Below are 18,315 nucleotides of genomic sequence, written 5' to 3'. Positions count from 1 at the left end.
GACTCAGAATGTTATGGGATGAGATTGAGCACAGTCCGAACCACTGGCACCAACATGGTAACTACAAATGAACCAAGGTTTTCCTACAATAATCATATTTAAACCATAGTATTTGTATGATTATACAAATAGTAATCAATACACCAAAAACATGTTCCCTATAGATACTTCACTCGTACTGCATAGCAGGACGCTATGGGATAACTGAAGCTTTCAATAACTCGTGTGGGGTCCTCCTACACGCCTCTGACGGGCACGACGAGGGCATTCCGTCTCTCTGAGTGTGTCTACAGAGTGGGAAGGTCCCAAACATGAGACGCACTCAGAGAGACGGAATGCCCTCGTTGCGAGAGCCCCTCAGTCCCTCCTGCTTCAGTCGACTGTGAGAAAGAAGCAGGGAGGTAGAGGAACTAAGCGCTCTGGGAAGTGCAGGCTCACGTCCCCTCTGCATTCCTCGCCTTCTCCACAGAGAGACATTTCTCCGGTTTGTTTCTCCCAGCCTGACCAGCATCCTGAAACGACATGGTTTCGTTTTGTGGAAATGAATTTGAGGAAGACTACAGCATTTCCTTTGGCCCAACCGGTTCCTCTATGCCTTCCCCCCATTCGCTCTACATTTACATTCATTTGGCAGACGCTTTTATCCAAAGCGACTTACAAGTAGTGTTTTTACAGTGGCACATTACTGCAGAGCAATCAGGGGTAAGGTGTCTTGCTCAAGGGCACTTCAGTCATGACCTGCTGGCGCTGAGATTCAAACCGGCAACCTTCTGATCCGCTCTAACCACCAGGCCACAGCTGACCCCTAATACAGGAAACAATATGTTGCTCTAATACAGACCAGGAGGATCAGAGAACAGGTGCACAAGGGGTGGTTCGTAGCCCCTCTGGCAGAACCTGCCTTGGGTTTGAGAACTGTCTCAGCTGCTCGTAGCAGCCCTGTGGCCTATTCCCCTCCTCCGAGCAGGACCCGGAGCTGAACCTGCTCTGTTCAGTCAGAGCGCTAAAAATTTACATTGAGCGTTCCACCCCCTTCAGGGGGTCGGAAGAGCTTTGTGTTTACTTCGATGACCGCACCAGAGGGTCCTCGGTCTCGAAGCATAGACTATATTAAATAGATATTTGAGCCTATCGCTCTGGCATATTCTTCCTTGGGCCTTCAATGCCCCACTGGAGTTAGAAGCCATTCTACTAAAGGTGTCGCAGAGAGGTGATATACGGGAACGAGTACTGCGTTCCTGGCCGTGCTTACAAGCTGCATATGGTTGTCGCTTCGGTCGAAGCTACATTAGGACCCTACGCCGATGTGTCTGCTTATATAGCCATAAACCCTGTCCTTTTTGGCGGCCGCCACCGCCAGAGGTCTATGCAGCTTTGCTGCCATTGGCAAAATGTTTTACTTTGCACTCACCAATGGCCATGCAGTATTCAGTGCGTTATTGAAAGCTTCAGTCAATGGAGAAAAATGAGTTTGCCCATAGCGTCCTGTTACACAGTACTCGTTCCCCTATCTCAACGTTTAGGCCTACTACACGTTTACTATAATAAAACAATAGTTCATTTAAAGCCTGGGGTCTCTATGCAAGTCCTTTCGCTAAAGATTGTAAAAGCAAGACTGAATCAGATGACATAATGCGAAATAATTAACATTATCTTCCTGAAATGCAGCTTTAACGCCAGCTCTAAGATGTTTCAGCACATAAAAACTTTTTTTAGATGCTTATTTATTTATTTAAAAAAATATTAACAACAAAAAATAACTATTTACAAACATTCGTGTACACAATGAAATACAATAAATAAATATATATATATATATATATATATATATAAATTAAGATTTGCTTCAGCACATAAACTCGTTTAGGTGGTTCGGTGACGCATTGTTATGACGCAAACGCTTTCTGGGACTTCTCGCTGATTGGCCGGAGTAAAAAATACGCGCCACATGTCGCGTTCGCTGTAAACACTGCTGGAGTTTTGAATTCTATTAAACGCTTTACTGTATTCGCGCCATGTAAAAGTTCACAGAGACACTAAAAATACTTCCTGAGATAGTTTTTTTGTTGTGAAAATAAGATCATGTGGCCGGTTCCTTGATGCATGTTTAAAACATAATCTTGTTACGTGCACTTGATCTAATGCTATATAATGGACTGCGTTGCAACCGGAGGAAACGTAAAAGGTAATAGAAACAACTCTTGCGAGCCCTTCAAACAGGACGCATCTTTGTGTTAAAAGCGAAAACATTTTGTGCAATTATAGTATTTTAATTCTGTTTTTTACTTTTAACTTGACATGCCGTTTTAAAAACGCAACAGCAGAAGACGCTTGTCTGATGCGTCCTGTATGAACGCCTCCTAAAGGATGCTTTTGTTTCAAATGCCTTCGTGAAAACAGCAAGTTATACTTTTTTTTTAGTTTTAGCAAAAGCAATACATTCCCTGTCGAGGATTGGAGATGAGCTGTATTTGGAGCCGGTGGAAGATGGGGTGTGTACTGAGTGTGTGTGTGTGTGTGTGTGTGTGTGTGTGTGTGTGTGTGTGTGTGTGTGTGCATGTATCATATCTTGTTAAAGTAAAGTGCATTTTTTTGCAATGTGGTTCACATATATGTTTTCTGTTTCAGTTGGCCCTGCGTTCGGTCAACTCTTCCCGGTCTGCCTTTGCCTGTTTCCTGCTCTCCCCTCTCTTCTTCCAGAGATATCAGACTCCATCGGATCAGAGCTTCCGCTGCAAAATGCCCATCAAGGTGACAGTCCCATTCCCGTCTTTTCTATCTCACTCCTTTTTCCTGCCCTTTCTCTTTACCCCACGGTATGAATATATACTGTCACGTCACGTAATGTAAATTATTGTTAATTGAGAATGAATCTCTAGTTGTCATATTTTCCTCTCAACGTACTCTTTTTCTATTTACCGTACGCTTATTGTATATACAGTACATTGTAGAGATTTATCAGTTGGGGTGCGTAGGTAGATCTTGCTCCACGGAATAATATTGTCTCTTTTTTTCTCTTTGTCAGAGCGTGCAGTCCGTCTTTAAGTCTCTGTCGTCTCTGGAGCGCTCGGTAGAGAAATGTCGCATTCAGTTCAACAACGAGAAGAGTCGCTTGACCATAACTCTGCACTGTAAACACGGTAAGACATTCCCCAAAAACAAGTCTGTGTTAAAGAGATGTTGATGAAAGTAGGATTAGAAATATCTGTACATCAAAGTTAGCCAGATTTGACTAGATTTTACAATATGGGTAACTAAGGCATTTGTATCTCTATGTTACAGGACTCCTAAAAACACACAATTTGTCCTTTCAGGACTGTGAAAGTTTGCAGGCTGTGTTTGACAAAGAGAGTTGTGCCAATGTGCTACAAGCTCAAGCCAGGTTTCATTCACTTGCACTTTTTATGCACATTTATATATTTTAACGCTAACCTGCTTTACTTCAGAGTTTGGATTTAATCACTTCTTAATGCAATGTGACATTTCATCTTGCCCTCTGCAGGTTAATGGTGGACACAGTGCTTCATTTCCCTCCGTCTCTGGAGGAGGTGAATCTGTCAGTGAGCAATGATCGCGTGTGGCTCAGAAATCACATCGAGGATGATGCAGGTATCAGTGTTCACTTTATTCTGCAGTTACACATTAAATAAATCAAGGCTGTTCAATTCTTTCCTTTATTTTTTCAGATTCATCTCGAGCGATGATGACAGAACTCTGTTTGAGTTCAGAGGAGTTTGACCAGTTTACTGTCAACACTCAGACCAGTATTACCTTCTGCCTTAAAGAACTCAGAGTAAGTACACGCACACAAACACACACACACACACACACACACACACACGTTAGATTGGAAATGTCATCATAAAAGTAATTTCATAGGCAGAGAATGTTTTACAGTAACATTTATAAGTTTAGGAAGAATTCAAGGAATAGTTTTAATTTTATACTTTCCTTATTGTTTATGTATTAGTGGCCTTCTTTGGTCTTCTGAACCAATACGTTTAATTCTTTAAATGTGTTTTTTTAATGTGACAAAATTTTTTTTGCTTTAAAAGGTTACAAAACCATCATTTAGGAACAGTTCACCCAAAAAAGAAAATTCTGACTAACATAGTAGGGAACATTATTGTGTCATTTTTGTTCTGTTGAACACAAAAGAAGATATTTTAAGGAATTTAGGGTAGCAAAAGGTTCTGGGGCACCTATGACGATAGTTTCAACTGTCTTACTATGGTAGTCAATGGAGTCCCGGATATGTCAGTTGCTAACATTCTTCCAAATATCTTTCTTTATGCTCAACTGAACAAAGTTTTGGAACAGGTTTGGAACAACATGAGGGTGAGAAATTCTGTCATGGTTGATCTTTTTTGGGTGAACTATCGCTTTAACGACTCTGTTTGAGTTGTGCCGTATATATTTCAAGTGACAGACAAGAGGTTACATATTATTGAATGCTACTTTAATCCTATTTTTCATTTTATCATCAGGGTTTGCTTGTGTTTGCCGAATCTTCTGGGCTTCCAATCTCTATATATTTTGATAAGCCAGGCAGGTGAGTGTAAATGTGTTTATAAACTCATTTGTGTTGTTGTTTGTTTGTTTAAACACGGGCTCATTGAGTCTAACCTGTGTTTGTGGTTGTATTGAAGTCCAGTTATCCTGAGTGTTACAGACAGTGTTTTGGAGGCTAATTTTGTTCTTGCTACGCTGTCAGAGGATTCGCACCCCAAGAACCACGTCAACGCCAACACAAAACAGTAAGGATGCAGAATCTAGAATACAATCACAACTATGGAGTTAGGCTCAGTTGGTATATATTTTTTTCTTATATACTTATTTTATTCAGTCTGCAAGCAGAGGAAACGACAGATGACTTCATGTGCGATGATATGGACTCGGTTCTTATTGCCATGGAGACCAGTGAACTTCCAGGGCCATCACATGTACCGTCATCCCCACCCTACAACACCAATAACCGAAAACACCTGGCCGGTGAAAATGAGGAAGTGGAGGAACAGGAGGAAGCGCTTACAGAACAACCTCCCAACAAAAAAGTACAATACATTTAATAATACATTAATATAAATGAAAATTTGGTCATGAATACATGTATTTGTTTGGTTTAACACAGAGAGAGATATTTGGATGAATGCTTGTTACCAAACAGTTCTTGGACACCATTGAAAATGGTAGTCAAAGTGCCCCAGGATTGTTTGCTTTGCTTTATTTTAAAAAAAATTCTTAGTTTTGTGTTCAACACAACAAAAACATTTATTAATACATTTTTACTACTATGGTAGTCAATGGGGTCCAACCATTGTTTGGTTACAAGCATTCTTCCAAATATCTTTCTCCATGTTCATCAGAACAAATTATTTATACAGATTTGGAAGAACATGAGGGTGAGTAAATGATGACAGAATTTTCATTTTGGGGAAACTTCCCACTTAAATATTTACACAATATAAATTATATAGAAATGTATCGCATGTAAACATTGTGTATATATCACATGTAAATATTTCTTTATAATGTATTTGTGTATTTATACATCATTTTTATACACAGTACACACACATTTATTATGTAAACAAAAACTTTAATTTTGCATACGATTAGTTGCTATCAAAAGTCCTAAAATATGAAACAATCGACAGAAATTAATGAAATTAATCCCTGCTCTCCGCGATTTTCTTTTCCAGTTTTGTTCACTTCTCTTCGGTTCGGTTCTGCCCGCTTCCTCTCAGCTGACCAATCAGACGATACAGAACCAGGAAGTGCTTGCGAGTGACAGTGACAATGAAGATCAGACAGAATCGTGAAAACATTGGATCGTCAGAAAAAAAACTCCGTGTTGTCAAAGCTCCTTGCACAAAACTCCTGTTTTTATTTTTCTATTAAAATAATAATGGTTTTAAACCAAAGCAGTGAAAATAAATGTCAAATCATTGCACAAAAGTCTCATTAAAACATCACAATCCCACTGCTAGACATTGGTTTTTTATTGTCTCTGACTGTTTAAAAGTAACTGTCTGAAAAAGGGGCAGAATTTCTCCGGCAGCCAACCACCTGGGAGTCACCGCCCCAGGAAGACACGTCATTTTCGGCGCACTTCCTGTTGAGCACCTGAAAGCTCTTTCCTCTCGTCTGAGGCTTCTTCCTCTCTCTTTGTTTGTCCTTTTCCTTTTCTTTCTCTCGTTTCTTTCTCTCTTTCTCCTCCCTCTCTTTTCTCTCCTGCTCTCTCTTTAGACGTCTCCTCTCCTTTGAGGTCAGCCGCTCCTCTTTATTGCTAAAGTCCTGAATGAGGATTTTAGGGACGGGGGTTTTATTGGCATCTCCACGGAGGCGGCGGAACAGTCCCATGCGTTTAGGAGTGCTTGTTTTGGTCTGCGTGTCTGATTTGGGCTGAGTCTCTTGTGTGTTTTCTGGTTTGGATGTGTTGTTCAAGTCAGGTTGACATATGAGTGGAGATGACACATCTGTCATTGGTGTGTTTGTCTCTTTTGAGGTATACATATGATCAGTGCTCATCTGCTGTGGCTCTCTAAAGGTGTCCTCAGAGAGGATTGTGGGATGGCATGTTCGTGAGCTGGACATCCTGCGCAAACAGAGTTGAGCTGGTGGGATGTTTGGGGTTTTGGAAGCTGTACTTGAAGAGGAGGATTCTAATTCACTGTCACGTTGGTTGCCAGATCCTTCTACTGTATTGTTCCCTGGAGGGCCAGATTCAGGCGTAACATGCACGTTGTTGCTTTCTTGGTTGCCAGATTGAGCTGTAACATGCACCTCATTGCTCACTAGGTTACCAGATCCATCTTTAAGTTGGCCATTGTCTCCTAAATTTCCAAATTCAGTTCCAACATTGTCATTGGTTTCTGGGTTGCCAGATATACATGCACCAAACTCTCCCTTGTTTTCAAGAATGCTTGATTTTTCAGTCGAAACATTTGTATTTTCAGATAGAGCTGTTTTGTTTCCTTTCCTGTTTTCTGGGAGGAGCTCACTAATATCATATGTTGCAAAAGCGGCTGTATCCACATCACCATCTTCAGATGCAACAGCTGTGTCCTCTACTTGAGAGTTAGGGATTTTGGCAGCACTCAATATAACTTCTTCAGGCTCCAAATGACTATCAGTGGTCTCTGGATCACCGGATTGAAATTCCTGTTCTTGACCATCTGAATACTGAACAGTGATATCACTTTCTGGTTCTATTTTCACAGTTTCACATGTTTGCATAATCTCTTTGCTAGCTTTATGATTGTCACAATCTCTCTCATCTAGGCTTATTTCCTGTCTGTTTTCCTCACTTCCTGTATTATCATCTCTTGTGCTGTTTGAGTGCTCCGTTATCTCTCTCTCCTCAGGGATCTGTACATCACTGACCACATCACGCTGAACGCTTGCTTTCTCTACATCGGTATGGATCTCACCAATGGTTTCCGTGTCTTCTTTCTGTATTTCTAAATGTACGTCGTCTTCATGTTCAACGCTGTATGTGTGAGTTATTGAGTCTTCTTGGACGTGTGTCTGTTCTTCTGTCTCAAGGGTGTTTTCCTTGACAGGTATAAAGACTTTTTGGGGAGCGGATTTCTCGTTTTCAGGTCCTTTTGGTTTACAGCCCTCTGTTTGTATTTCATCTTTCTGATTGTCGCTATCTGACTGTATTTCCTCTTCCTGTTTACTAGAGTGGTTCTGTATGTCCTTTTGTAAATCATAGTTTGCATGTGATGTCTCGGCAGTTGGTATGTTTTCTTTGTCTATGTTTGAAGTTATCTGAATTTCCACATTTAGTTCATTTTGGTGTTCTTGCTTTTCTATGTTTTGTTCATCTTTCCAGTTTGGCTCTCTTTCTGATTTTTCTTCATCATGACATGTTTCTCTTTCCGATATCGGTTCCTCTCTTTCTGATTTTGGATCATTTTCACATCTCTCTCTTTCTGATATCGGTTCACCTTGAGATGTCTCTCTTTCTGATATCGGTTCGTCTCTTTCTGATTTTGGTTCATTTCCACATGTCTCTCTTTCTGATATCGGTTCGTCTCTTTCTGGTTTTGGTTTATCTCGACATGTCTCTTCTTCGTATATCTGCTCATGCTTATGTGTCTCTTTGCTCTCCACCACACCACATGCAGCAATGTTTTCTGCATCACGTTTATCTTGTCCTTCAGGTGAGTTATCTTTTTGTTTGTTTAGAGGACTTTCTGTATCTTCCTCATGATTATCTCTTTGTGTATGTAACTTATCCTCGCATCTACAATCTGTCTCCATCACACTTTGCATCTTCAACACACACTCTGCCTCTTCATGTTCTTCCTCGAAAACATCAGAGTCAACGCTGGAGGTCACCACCACTGAGATGTTTACGTCTCTGCTGTGATCTTTCTGTTTCTGTGTGTGGAGCTCATCTGCTAGTCTGTCCTGTTTGGCTCTCTTCTCCCCAACGACACCACACACACTTCTCCTCCTCATCTCTCCATCTTCGCTCTCTTCCATCATACCCTGCGAGAACTTTCTCCCCCCTCCGTCCCACTCCTCTGTGTCAGTTTTGCTTCCTCTCTTTCTCCATTTCTTGCGCAGACCAGAAGGAGAGAGAGATGAATGTGAACGCATTAGAGGAAGAGTCAGGCTTGCTTTTACTCTGTCCTTCTTTTCGTTTTCCTTTTGTTTATTCTGCTCTCTCTCCCAGGCCATGCGGTATCCGTGACATCGGCCTCGAGGATCAAAGGTCGAGTCCGGTCTTTCTTTTTTCCATTTTTCCATCTCTTTATCTATTTGTTTTTGCAGATCCGTCGATGATAACGGCACAGAACATACCTGAGGGCGGAACAATGTTTTTTTAGTGAGGAAATCTGTAAAGACATTCTTCTGCAGACCAAAAACACTGGCCCCCATTGATCTGCATTATTGGATACAAAACCGCTCAGACATTTCTCAAAATATCTTCTTTTGTGTTCCACGCATGACAGTCATAAACAGGTTTTAAACAAAATGAGGGTCAATAAATGATGAAAAATGATTTGTTTTTGGGGACGCTATCCCTTTGATGCATTGCGAATCTAGTCATATTAATGCAGAAACATTACCTCGTGAATAAAAGCGTCAGTCTGATCATTTTGGACGCGCTGCTTAACCCCACGCAGACACTCCAGGGTTTCCATCTGCCCATCACATTCTTTACGCTGTCGTCCTTCTCCGAGACATCGCCGCACCAGCACCACAGCCACCTGAAATAACACACGCACACCTGCAAAACACAACCTTTTGTCAAAGTGTTTTGTACTTTTGTTCAATGTTTAAAATATTGCCGTTAAAAACCCACCATAGCAAAAAAAGAGATCCCAGACTCTGAGAAGTGTGTTGAATGGCAGGTGGCGGCTGTAGAGGCACATCAACCAATCGGTGGCAAACATGAGAGGCTCCACCCCCTGATTCTGTAAGTGTTTGTGTGCGGCCGGACACATTTTTTTTAACACACTCGAGAGAACAGCAGCATCAAATAGAACACCTTCCTAAAAAAAGTATAGGAAGTGTTATTTATATAATATTTTCTTTTATGTTGTGATGTCTATGTAAGGTGCAGTGGTTCTCAAATATAGTCATGCCCCCATTTAAACCTATCAAATATTTGCACCCCAACACCAACCGTTCTACAAAGACATGTATTTTGCGAGTTATTTAAAACGATGGTTTTAAGATAATCACAAACAAATATAAGTTAGCACTAGCCCATATTGCAGAACACTGGCGCTCCAGGAACTGGACTGGACACTGTCGTGCAACGTGTGATGCCTCATCGGTTAAGACTTGGAAGTGATAGTCCACTACAAAATTACCATCATGTCATTAAAAACCAGAATATGATTTTTTCATCTGTGGAACACAAAAGAAGATATTTTGAGAAATGTTTGATGACTCATTTTCTTCAAAATATCCTCTTTTGTGTTCTGCAGAAGAAAGCCATTCAGGTTTGAAATGACATGAATGAATGATACATTTCTTTTTTTTTGAGTGATCTATTCCTTTAATTTTGTGAGACTGGCCTCATCAGGAGGCTGAGAAGAGTCGTCTTTTTATCAAGCCTTTGTGATTTCATGCATTTCAATGCAATATGAAAGAGGTGGAAGTATTTTGGATGCATTGATTCAATGTGTGGCCACAATCCTGTTTTTGAGAACCACTGGGTTAGAGTTTGATTATGTCCTACCAGCAGAGGGCTGTAGTAACCAGGAAGGTAGTGCTCACTAATCTGTGCCAAACACCAAAACGCCTCCTAAAACAAGAAAATCTGCAATGAGTCAGTATAGCATTATGCATTGGTATTCTTGCCGTATCTGCAATGTGTATACTGCACTCTCGCAGTTTCTGTGCCAAAAAAACACTGCACTCCATTTATCCAATTCAGAAAATATTGCTAAATGGAATGAGATCAACTTAATCTTACATAATTTTTTTAACAGAAAGTACTTTTTTCAAAAACCTTTTCTTTAAAAAGACAAAGACTAGAATTTCAACAAAAAAGTACCAAAATTGTGACCCAGGCTAAAGTCTCATTATGAGATTAGCAACATCAAAGTTCAGCTTCAATCATTTGTTTTACAACTTTGACGTGACTTTACTTCGTCAATATTAAGTGATAGTTCACCCAAAAATGAAAATTCTTTCATCATTTACTCACCGTCTTTGTCATTTCAAACCTCAATGACTTTTATCCGCAGACACACAAATAATAAATTTTGAAAAAAAGTTGGTATCCGTACAGCACTGGCCCCATTGATTTCTATTGTAAGGACACAAACCCAATGCAAGAGAATGGGCCAGTTGACAACATTCATCAAAATATCATCGAAACATCATACCGGTTTATAATGACAAAAGGGTGAGCAAATGATGACAGAATTTGCTTTTTTGGGTGAACTATCATTTAAAGCTATAATAAAGTAATAATTTCACAGAATGTACTTAACATTATGTAAACAATTGTAAATCAGAAATAAATTACTTTAATTGGGTGTTCACAAGCAGGGTCACAAATACAGTACATTTCTTTCACATTTCAATATAGACACATACAGTAGCAAGCACTATATGCACAAGAAAGTAAAGGGTACAAGACAAGCTCTGTACCTCAGCTGGCATGTTCATGAGAAGTACAGCCGCCACTGGTCCCTGTCCCTGACAGTAACCCTCTTCTGGTCTGTATTGAGTGTACGCTTTCAGAACCTGCAGCAAGTTCTTCTGACTGCTCACCAGACAGAAAAAGGATGTTTTCATGACTAATGTATTCTTCAATTATAATGTTTCAAAGCACATGCAGTTCAGATAGATAATATTTGTCAAGGTCAAACTGAATAAAGCTAAAGAAAGGAAGAAAATGCCAAAGAGATTGTGTAAAGAGGAAGATCTTTACCCATGGCCATCTTTTGAAAGGAACATCTCGTGGAAGGGGAATTGTCTATCTGTGTCTCTTTTGATGATATCTGTCCATCCCTGCTGATCCGGAGCTTCAACCAGACGCTAACAGAGAGAGCATACGATAAACACATAAAGTAATGTGAGAAACAAAATGCGTCATAACTAAATATTTACTTACTTCGTAGAGTTTTTCGTTTTGTTTCATTCTGGCCAAAGCACCACAGAGCAGTGGCCAGCACCTAGCCCTGACAGATGTTGGGATGCCCTTCTGACATTGACCTTTGACCTGAGAAAAACAAAGAAAACTGAGTACTCACACATTTAATACTTTACTGTGTGGGTAACGATGCCACAATTCTTCTTATTCTGCATTGCCGTTGCTGTTATATGAATCTGGTCTTTATCTGACATAAGTTCAATAAGTTAAAGATGGATAGATAAGATTTAAAAGATTTAAAATAATTGAATGCTAGGACTACTTTGAAATGAAAAGCAGATAATATAATGTGTATTATATGGTTTTGGAATACTTAATTCTGAATGGTTTACTTCGCACAATCTTTTGTCTCACAAAAATGAATCTTACATAACTCTTATATTACACATTGTCTCATTTTTCAACGTTATATCATTTCACATTGGTCATATAAGTGCTGTCAAATTGATTGATCGTGATTAATCAATTCCAGAATAAATATTATATAATAATTATATATGTGTGTGGCGTGTAGATCTTTATGTAATGCACATACATACATATGTATACAAATATTTATATATAATTTACATTATGTATGAATATGTTTGTGGGGCAGTCGTGGCCTAGTTGTTAGACTCGGACTTGTAAACCAAAAATTGCCAGTTCGAGCTATTTTTATCCCAAATATAAAGTTTATTTCTATTTGTATTTATTTGCACAAAATGAAAACCGGAGAAACAGGTCAAAATAACAGATAAGATGCTCTGTATTTTTTCAGACCACAAATACTGCAAAGAAAACAAGTTCATATTTATTTTTAAGCAATACAACAGCAGTTGGATGACCTTATGTTACTCCTGAGGTTTTGTTGAAATTAACAGACACTGGACTGGAATGGACACAGCACATCTAGAAATATGACTGCAAGAAAATTTGCAATGGTCTCTTCATTTTTTTCTGCGGCTGTATATTTCTTATATATATATATATATATATATATATATATACTCTACATATACATACATACATACATACACAAACTAGTTTTATTTAATTAACACTGCATATAGGAATTTATAGATATTTGACCTGTGTTTTGACTTGCATAACCTTATGTGTTTTGCTTATAGTCAATGTGTTTTCTTGTAAAAATGAAAATTGTAAAAAGCGCTATATAAATAAACTTGACTCTAAACTTGAACATATACACACCACATATTATATGTGAAACAGCCAGATTCATAACACGCACCTTGTTGTTCTTTTTCTCCATCACTTGATCCCATTGTTTAATGAGGCCGAGCCACTTTATCTCTCGATGTCTCACTAACTCAGGACATGGAGCATCACTGTCAACAACAGACAAAATCAGCAGTGATATGACAAAAAAATCACAAATGCTCCCTTGTATTATATATCTCAATTACAAATTAGGACTGTTAACTCATAGTTTGTTACATCATTTGCGTGATAAGTATAGTGCCATGTCACAGCAGGAAATATGCTGTCAGTTTGAAAAACATTTTCAACAGATGCAATGGAAAAATGATAGTGTAGAGAATTACACACCTCTACCCAACTTCCTAACTCATCTTTGTTAAACTAGCCTCCATGTGGGTGCAAAGCATGGTTGTCATAAGAGGCGAAAACACAGAAAACAGGAAACCACATTATGACAGGCCACATATCGCTATGGTAACATGACAGGATGTTGAGATGGAGAAAACGAGATGCAAAGGTGCAGAAGGTAACAGTTGAATTAACAAGACACTGAATTGTTATATTATAATATTAGGTAAGAAATGTCCCAGGAAGATCAGTGGACCACAGTCCTACTGTGCTATCGCTTAAGCTCAAGTGACACTCACAGGATAAAAATGATGACACACACTTTAAACTTCCACCTAAACTGAACACACACACACACACACGCTATGAAAGATCTGTGGACACCATCACTCACCTGTCAGTCTCTCCATTGCCTAGAATGAACCCAAAGCGATTGGTCTCTACGACTGCAACACCTGATTCAGAATTCCCCTCCTCATCCTTGTCCATCTTTACAGACATCTTCTTGTGTGTGAAAGAGAGATACATTCATAAATATGATCACATTTAATCACAACAGACCTTTATATTTGCTTCATGTTAATATCACAAATAAACTGAATTTCAAAAAACGTGGTATAGTTTTGGTAGTAGAGAAATGTATTGAATTGAAGATAAAGTGGACACAACATTGCCTTTGAATGCATATTAATGTCAGATTAATAGAAAACATAAATCAGTTATGAGATAGAAATCAATAAAGCAAACGTTACCTTCCCGCTTCTGTCAAACTGCAAGGTACAGTTATCCTTTGATGGGAGGGGAAGACTGAGAAAGACTTCCGCTTTAAAGTCATGTAGTTTCGTACGTGTGTGTGCATCTAGGTTTGTGGGCTAGAAGTGAGGGCTGGGCTGATCGTACTTTATTGTGAAAATGTGTGAACCAATCGTGAGGAAGAGAAAGTGACAGAGACAGTTATATTTAGGAAGTTAAGAACCAATATATTTAGGTTATAAAACGTGTATGTAAGAGAAAATGTCTATTTTAAAGTTTGAACAAAACTACTTTCAAGTTTTCACCGTTTGGATTGTCTTTTAGCTTTTTACACTGCACTTAAATAGTCATAAGGTGTGATTTTGTCTATTTTAAATAATCTCCTCCGTGAACAAGTTCATCACACCACTACCTCACTTGCAAGCATGAACACTATCGGTGCAAATGTGCAGAGGCTTCATAATTCTTACTTTGAAACGCATGTAAATATATGCAAGGCCTTAGTGAAGAAATAGTATCAAAGAACTTCCATGAAGTCTAACAGGGTGTGAATATACTGTATGTACGTCTGTTGCAAAATTTCATAAAATTATATTAATAATGGACAGCAATATTTATATTTTCCTTCTCGAGATGGCATTGCATTTTGTGCATTCCTCATACCAGATTAATTTACCTTTAACGTGATCAAGAATTACTGAAAATGATTCTCAATTGACCCTTTTAATTACATTATCATATTATTGTATGGTTACAATCTGATCTTTCTGTGTTCGGATGGAATTTCAGCTAGCATGTACCCTACAGTTAACCCCTTTCGTTCAGATAACAGCTTGAGAATGTTCAGATACAACTCACAAGACGAAGAGACTCGATTACTCAACACTAGAGGGCGCAGGTCCTCCGCGGCGCTCTGCGGGTCACGTGGTAGGGCGGAAGCGTTTATGTGACCCATGCTGAATCCCGCGCGGGCGCAGCCATTTGCTCTCTTCCTCGATCACTTCAACACCGGTGAGTACTGGACGACTCTGCTTATCTCATACTCGGTTTATTACTATAAGACACTCTCGTTTTACAGTCTGAAATGTGTATATATCCTTGAGATGCTTTTGTGACGCGAGGCTTGTCAGTATTAGCAGGTGATGAAGAGTTATTCGTGTTTTTAACGGCAATGCTCTGTCGCATCGCCATCATGAGTTGTTGGGTAGCGGAGCGGGCTAGGGCGCGATTATGGCGGGCTGTTAACCCCGAGGGAAAATCTCGTTTTTGCAGCACGTTTTTACGGGAACACTGTTTTAGTGATTCTCACACGCGTTGAAACGATCAGTTTATTTCCATACAACGAGGCCTTGTTTTAGGCCTTGCGTCAGTTTACATCAGTAATGTTAGCATGCTAGCGTTAGCAAGGAAACATGGTTTTTAACTCCACGTCGGGTTTGTTCCAGTCGAAACTGGAAAAGTACACACAAGACGTGGCACACAGCCGTCTTTAGTCACTTTAATAACCGTTTTATGCAACGCATTGACTTGATTTAACTCACTCTTGCGTGTGTTTGTGTTTTGATGAAGTTTAGGCTCAGCGCAGAAGCAGCGGCCTCGTGTGTTCGCGGGCATCCTTTATTGTAGACGATGTAGTTGTGCATTCATAAACAATGCGTTTGGTTGGACGTTTTACTTGTTTTTCGGGGGTTGATGTTGAGGGGAAAGTCATATTTTGAGATGGGTTGTGAAAAGTATCGGTATTTGGAAATTAGCGGCCTTTGTGTGATGTGACTAACTGTCCCGCCATCTCTCCCGCAGAGTGACTGCAACACAAAGACTAATACACACACGCACACAAAAAAATACGGCAATGGCAGAGAACGAGCCACAGGTTCAGTTTAAGGTAAGACTTAACACACCCAAGTTAGTTTGTGAAAACTTAAACTGCTTTCAGGCCCTATATGTCCCTATATAATTGACATATTATATAACTGTCAATGAAAGTTTCCACATGGAACAAGTTATGCAATTTGATGTAACCATTTGTATTCTGGTTACATTATACTGTGTGATGTGAATTTTTCAAGTACAAATGTATTTTCCCAAATGTAAGTTATCCGGGCTCTGAGCTTTTAGCTCATTTAAGCTGTCTTTTCCTGCCCACAGCTGGTTCTGGTCGGAGATGGAGGTACGGGGAAAACCACATTTGTAAAGAGACATTTGACTGGGGAGTTTGAAAAGAAATATGTTGGTGAGTTGTGACATGATGTTTTGGATGACATCTTGGCATTACACCAATATCTTTTGCCATCAAAGTCAAATTTTCTTCATCTTTTTAGCCACACTTGGAGTTGAGGTACACCCCCTGGTCTTCCACACCAACAGAGGAGCCATCAAATATAATGTCTGGGACACAGCCGGCCAGGAGAAGTTTGGAGGCCTGAGAGATGGTTATTACATACAGGGTATGCGTATTTTTATTTCTATGCGTTTACATGTAGATTTAAACATATTCTCAAATGATGTATCTCTACTAAAGTGTTTAATCTGTCTTTTAGCTCAGTGCGCAATCATCATGTTTGATGTAACCTCTCGAGTGACCTACAAAAACGTACCCAACTGGCATCGTGACTTGGTGCGTGTGTGCGAGAACATTCCTATAGTGCTGTGTGGTAACAAAGTGGACATCAAGGACAGGAAGGTTAAAGCAAAGAGCATCGTGTTCCATCGTAAGAAGAACCTACAGGTAAATGGACTACTAGTTCTAGTTATGTTAGCTCAAGAAACCTGTGGACCTCTTTACGGTGACACGTTGGTTAGCAATTATTGTGTTCGTGTATTCAAACGCGTTCGAGAATCAAAGGCTCTAGTTTTTTTTGTGATTTTAACTCCTCTTTCCCTTCGTCTCTTGCTCTCTCAGTATTACGACATCTCCGCCAAGAGTAATTATAACTTTGAGAAGCCCTTCCTGTGGCTTGCACGGAAACTCATTGGTGATCCTAACCTGGAGTTTGTTGAGATGCCTGCCCTTGCCCCACCTGAAATTGCTATGGACCCATCGCTTGCTGCACAATACGAGCATGACCTGAAAGTAAGCTCATTGACTTTACATGTGCTGTGGGTTCTTCCATTTTTGTGGTTTTTAACTTATTGCGGCTGTACTGATCCTGTTTATCTCTTCCAGGTGGCATCAGAAACAGCTCTCCCAGATGAAGATGACGACCTTTAACCTGTTAGTTTCAAACCTCTTTGTGGCAATGTCACCTGGTGACTGTTGTTCCCCCTTACCCTTTTACTGTAAACCTTCCTCCCGGCGCAGAATATTTTTATTTTTCAATTTTGGATTTATTTTCTTTGTGTTTTTGATTTGAGTAAAGTTGTGTGGTTCATTCATTGTAGACATGCTAACTGTTGCCACCTGGCATACACTCATACAAACATGCCTACACTTTGACACACACTCAATAGTGCGAGAGCAGGATGAGTGTCCCAGTGCTTACTTCTCTATGTAAGGCTCTAAGCACTTAGAGAAATTCTTGGAATAAAAACATTCTCAATATATTTAACCTTGCTTGGTTTTATGAACACCTTTGTCTTATGTTGCAGAACTGTATAAACGACAGTAAAATTTCCCACCTGATTAGTGGGGGGTTGGACATAATTATCCTCTGAGGTTTATTCTGTAAGGAGTTTTGCGCACTGCAGTACTGAGGCTTGGTTTTAAGTTTTGTTGCTGAATGTTTCCTCATGTAAATGCTACTCTATTATGTAAAGTTAGGTTTAAGGACAAAAATATTGAGCATGCAAACTTGACTCGGATTTGTAATTTTGACATGAAACTCTGGAAAGATTAAAATTATTTTCCTCCTGATACTGTTGAGCCTAAACAAATATTTTTATCGTGAATATGTGCAGTTGTGAGTGAGATTTAGAACAATATACAAGTTACTTAGTTTGTGCAAAGTTCAGCATTAATACCTTTTCGAAATGTAGAATTCAAGGTCATGCACCATAAACACATTTCTAATGGGAATGTCGCACGGGGTCCTGTGTGTCACACAGCTACAGTATATATTATCTGGCATAATTTGTCTTGCAATGCTAAATTGGTGGTGACGTGTATCGCTTATCTTAATCTCGCATGTAGTCGCCAGGGGGCAGAAAAGGGTCAATTATCTCTTGTTGTACTCTGGAGTCGGTTTTAAAACATATGAACGCTCCAAGAGGAAAGGGGGTTTGCTAAAACCATAATCTTTTGGTAAATATTTTGCTCGCACTCGAGTTCGTACGTTGTTTCCAAGTCGGACACTAACATTTACCGCGACTTTACGGGCAAATGTTCGACTTTACGCAGTGCTGCGCAAACCTTTCAGCATATGACACTGAAAGTCCGGCGG

At 39.6% G+C, this 18,315-nt stretch overlaps 3 protein-coding genes across 3 annotated transcripts; 2 read left to right on the top strand and 1 right to left on the bottom strand.

The window, feature by feature from the left end:
- Positions 1–1,882: 1,882 nt before the first annotated feature.
- On the top strand, positions 1,883–5,989 carry rad9a (RAD9 checkpoint clamp component A). Its single transcript, XM_079479670.1, has 11 exons — positions 1,883–2,185; positions 2,422–2,492; positions 2,629–2,751; positions 3,026–3,140; positions 3,283–3,382; positions 3,503–3,609; positions 3,687–3,793; positions 4,488–4,552; positions 4,650–4,757; positions 4,847–5,054; positions 5,703–5,989. The coding sequence occupies exons 1-11, from the start codon at positions 2,152–2,154 to the stop codon at positions 5,820–5,822; spliced, it is 1,158 nt and encodes a 385-aa protein (XP_079335796.1). The 5' UTR covers positions 1,883–2,151; the 3' UTR covers positions 5,823–5,989.
- Positions 5,866–13,986, bottom strand: tbc1d10c (TBC1 domain family, member 10C). Its single transcript, XM_079479669.1, has 10 exons — positions 13,936–13,986; positions 13,578–13,687; positions 12,867–12,963; positions 11,594–11,701; positions 11,411–11,517; positions 11,128–11,242; positions 10,208–10,273; positions 9,323–9,512; positions 9,087–9,247; positions 5,866–8,817 (listed from the first exon to the last, which is right to left on the bottom strand). Exons 2-10 carry the CDS (start codon positions 13,682–13,684, stop codon positions 6,019–6,021), a joined length of 3,750 nt encoding a protein of 1,249 aa, XP_079335795.1. The 5' UTR covers positions 13,685–13,687; positions 13,936–13,986; the 3' UTR covers positions 5,866–6,018.
- Positions 13,987–14,886: 900 nt separating this feature from the next.
- Positions 14,887–17,789, top strand: ran (RAN, member RAS oncogene family). The gene is made up of 7 exons (XM_079479732.1): positions 14,887–14,947; positions 15,737–15,821; positions 16,085–16,169; positions 16,258–16,383; positions 16,477–16,664; positions 16,839–17,009; positions 17,103–17,789. The coding sequence occupies exons 2-7, from the start codon at positions 15,789–15,791 to the stop codon at positions 17,145–17,147; spliced, it is 648 nt and encodes a 215-aa protein (XP_079335858.1). The 5' UTR covers positions 14,887–14,947; positions 15,737–15,788; the 3' UTR covers positions 17,148–17,789.
- The last annotated feature ends 526 nt before the right edge of the window (positions 17,790–18,315 follow it).

This window comes from Barbatula barbatula (assembly GCF_947034865.1).
Source record: "Barbatula barbatula genome assembly, chromosome: 18".
Classification (NCBI taxonomy): Eukaryota; Metazoa; Chordata; class Actinopteri; order Cypriniformes; family Nemacheilidae; genus Barbatula; species Barbatula barbatula.
The sequence above is the reverse complement of the archived record's forward strand: the minus strand, read 5'-3'. Positions and strand labels throughout refer to the sequence as shown.

Bases quoted from the DNA above. Each gene is read 5' to 3' on its own strand.
- rad9a (XM_079479670.1), top strand. From the start codon at position 2,152: ATGGACTGCGTTGCAACCGGAGGAAACGTAAAAG. The intron at 2,752-3,025 runs GTGACAGTCCCA...TCTCTTTGTCAG, and splicing joins GCTGCAAAATGCCCATCAAG to AGCGTGCAGTCCGTCTTTAA. The intron at 4,758-4,846 runs GTAAGGATGCAG...TATTTTATTCAG, and splicing joins GTCAACGCCAACACAAAACA to TCTGCAAGCAGAGGAAACGA.
- tbc1d10c (XM_079479669.1), bottom strand. From the start codon at position 13,684: ATGTCTGTAAAGATGGACAAGGATGAGGAGGGGAATTCTGAATCAGGT. The intron at 10,274-11,127 runs GTACAGAGCTTG...TTCTTGTTTTAG, and splicing joins TCATGAACATGCCAGCTGAG to GAGGCGTTTTGGTGTTTGGC. The intron at 9,513-10,207 runs GTAGGACATAAT...TACTTTTTTTAG, and splicing joins GTTACTACAGCCCTCTGCTG to GAAGGTGTTCTATTTGATGC.
- ran (XM_079479732.1), top strand. From the start codon at position 15,789: ATGGCAGAGAACGAGCCACAGGTTCAGTTTAAG. The intron at 15,822-16,084 runs GTAAGACTTAAC...TCCTGCCCACAG, and splicing joins AGCCACAGGTTCAGTTTAAG to CTGGTTCTGGTCGGAGATGG. The intron at 17,010-17,102 runs GTAAGCTCATTG...TATCTCTTCCAG, and splicing joins AATACGAGCATGACCTGAAA to GTGGCATCAGAAACAGCTCT.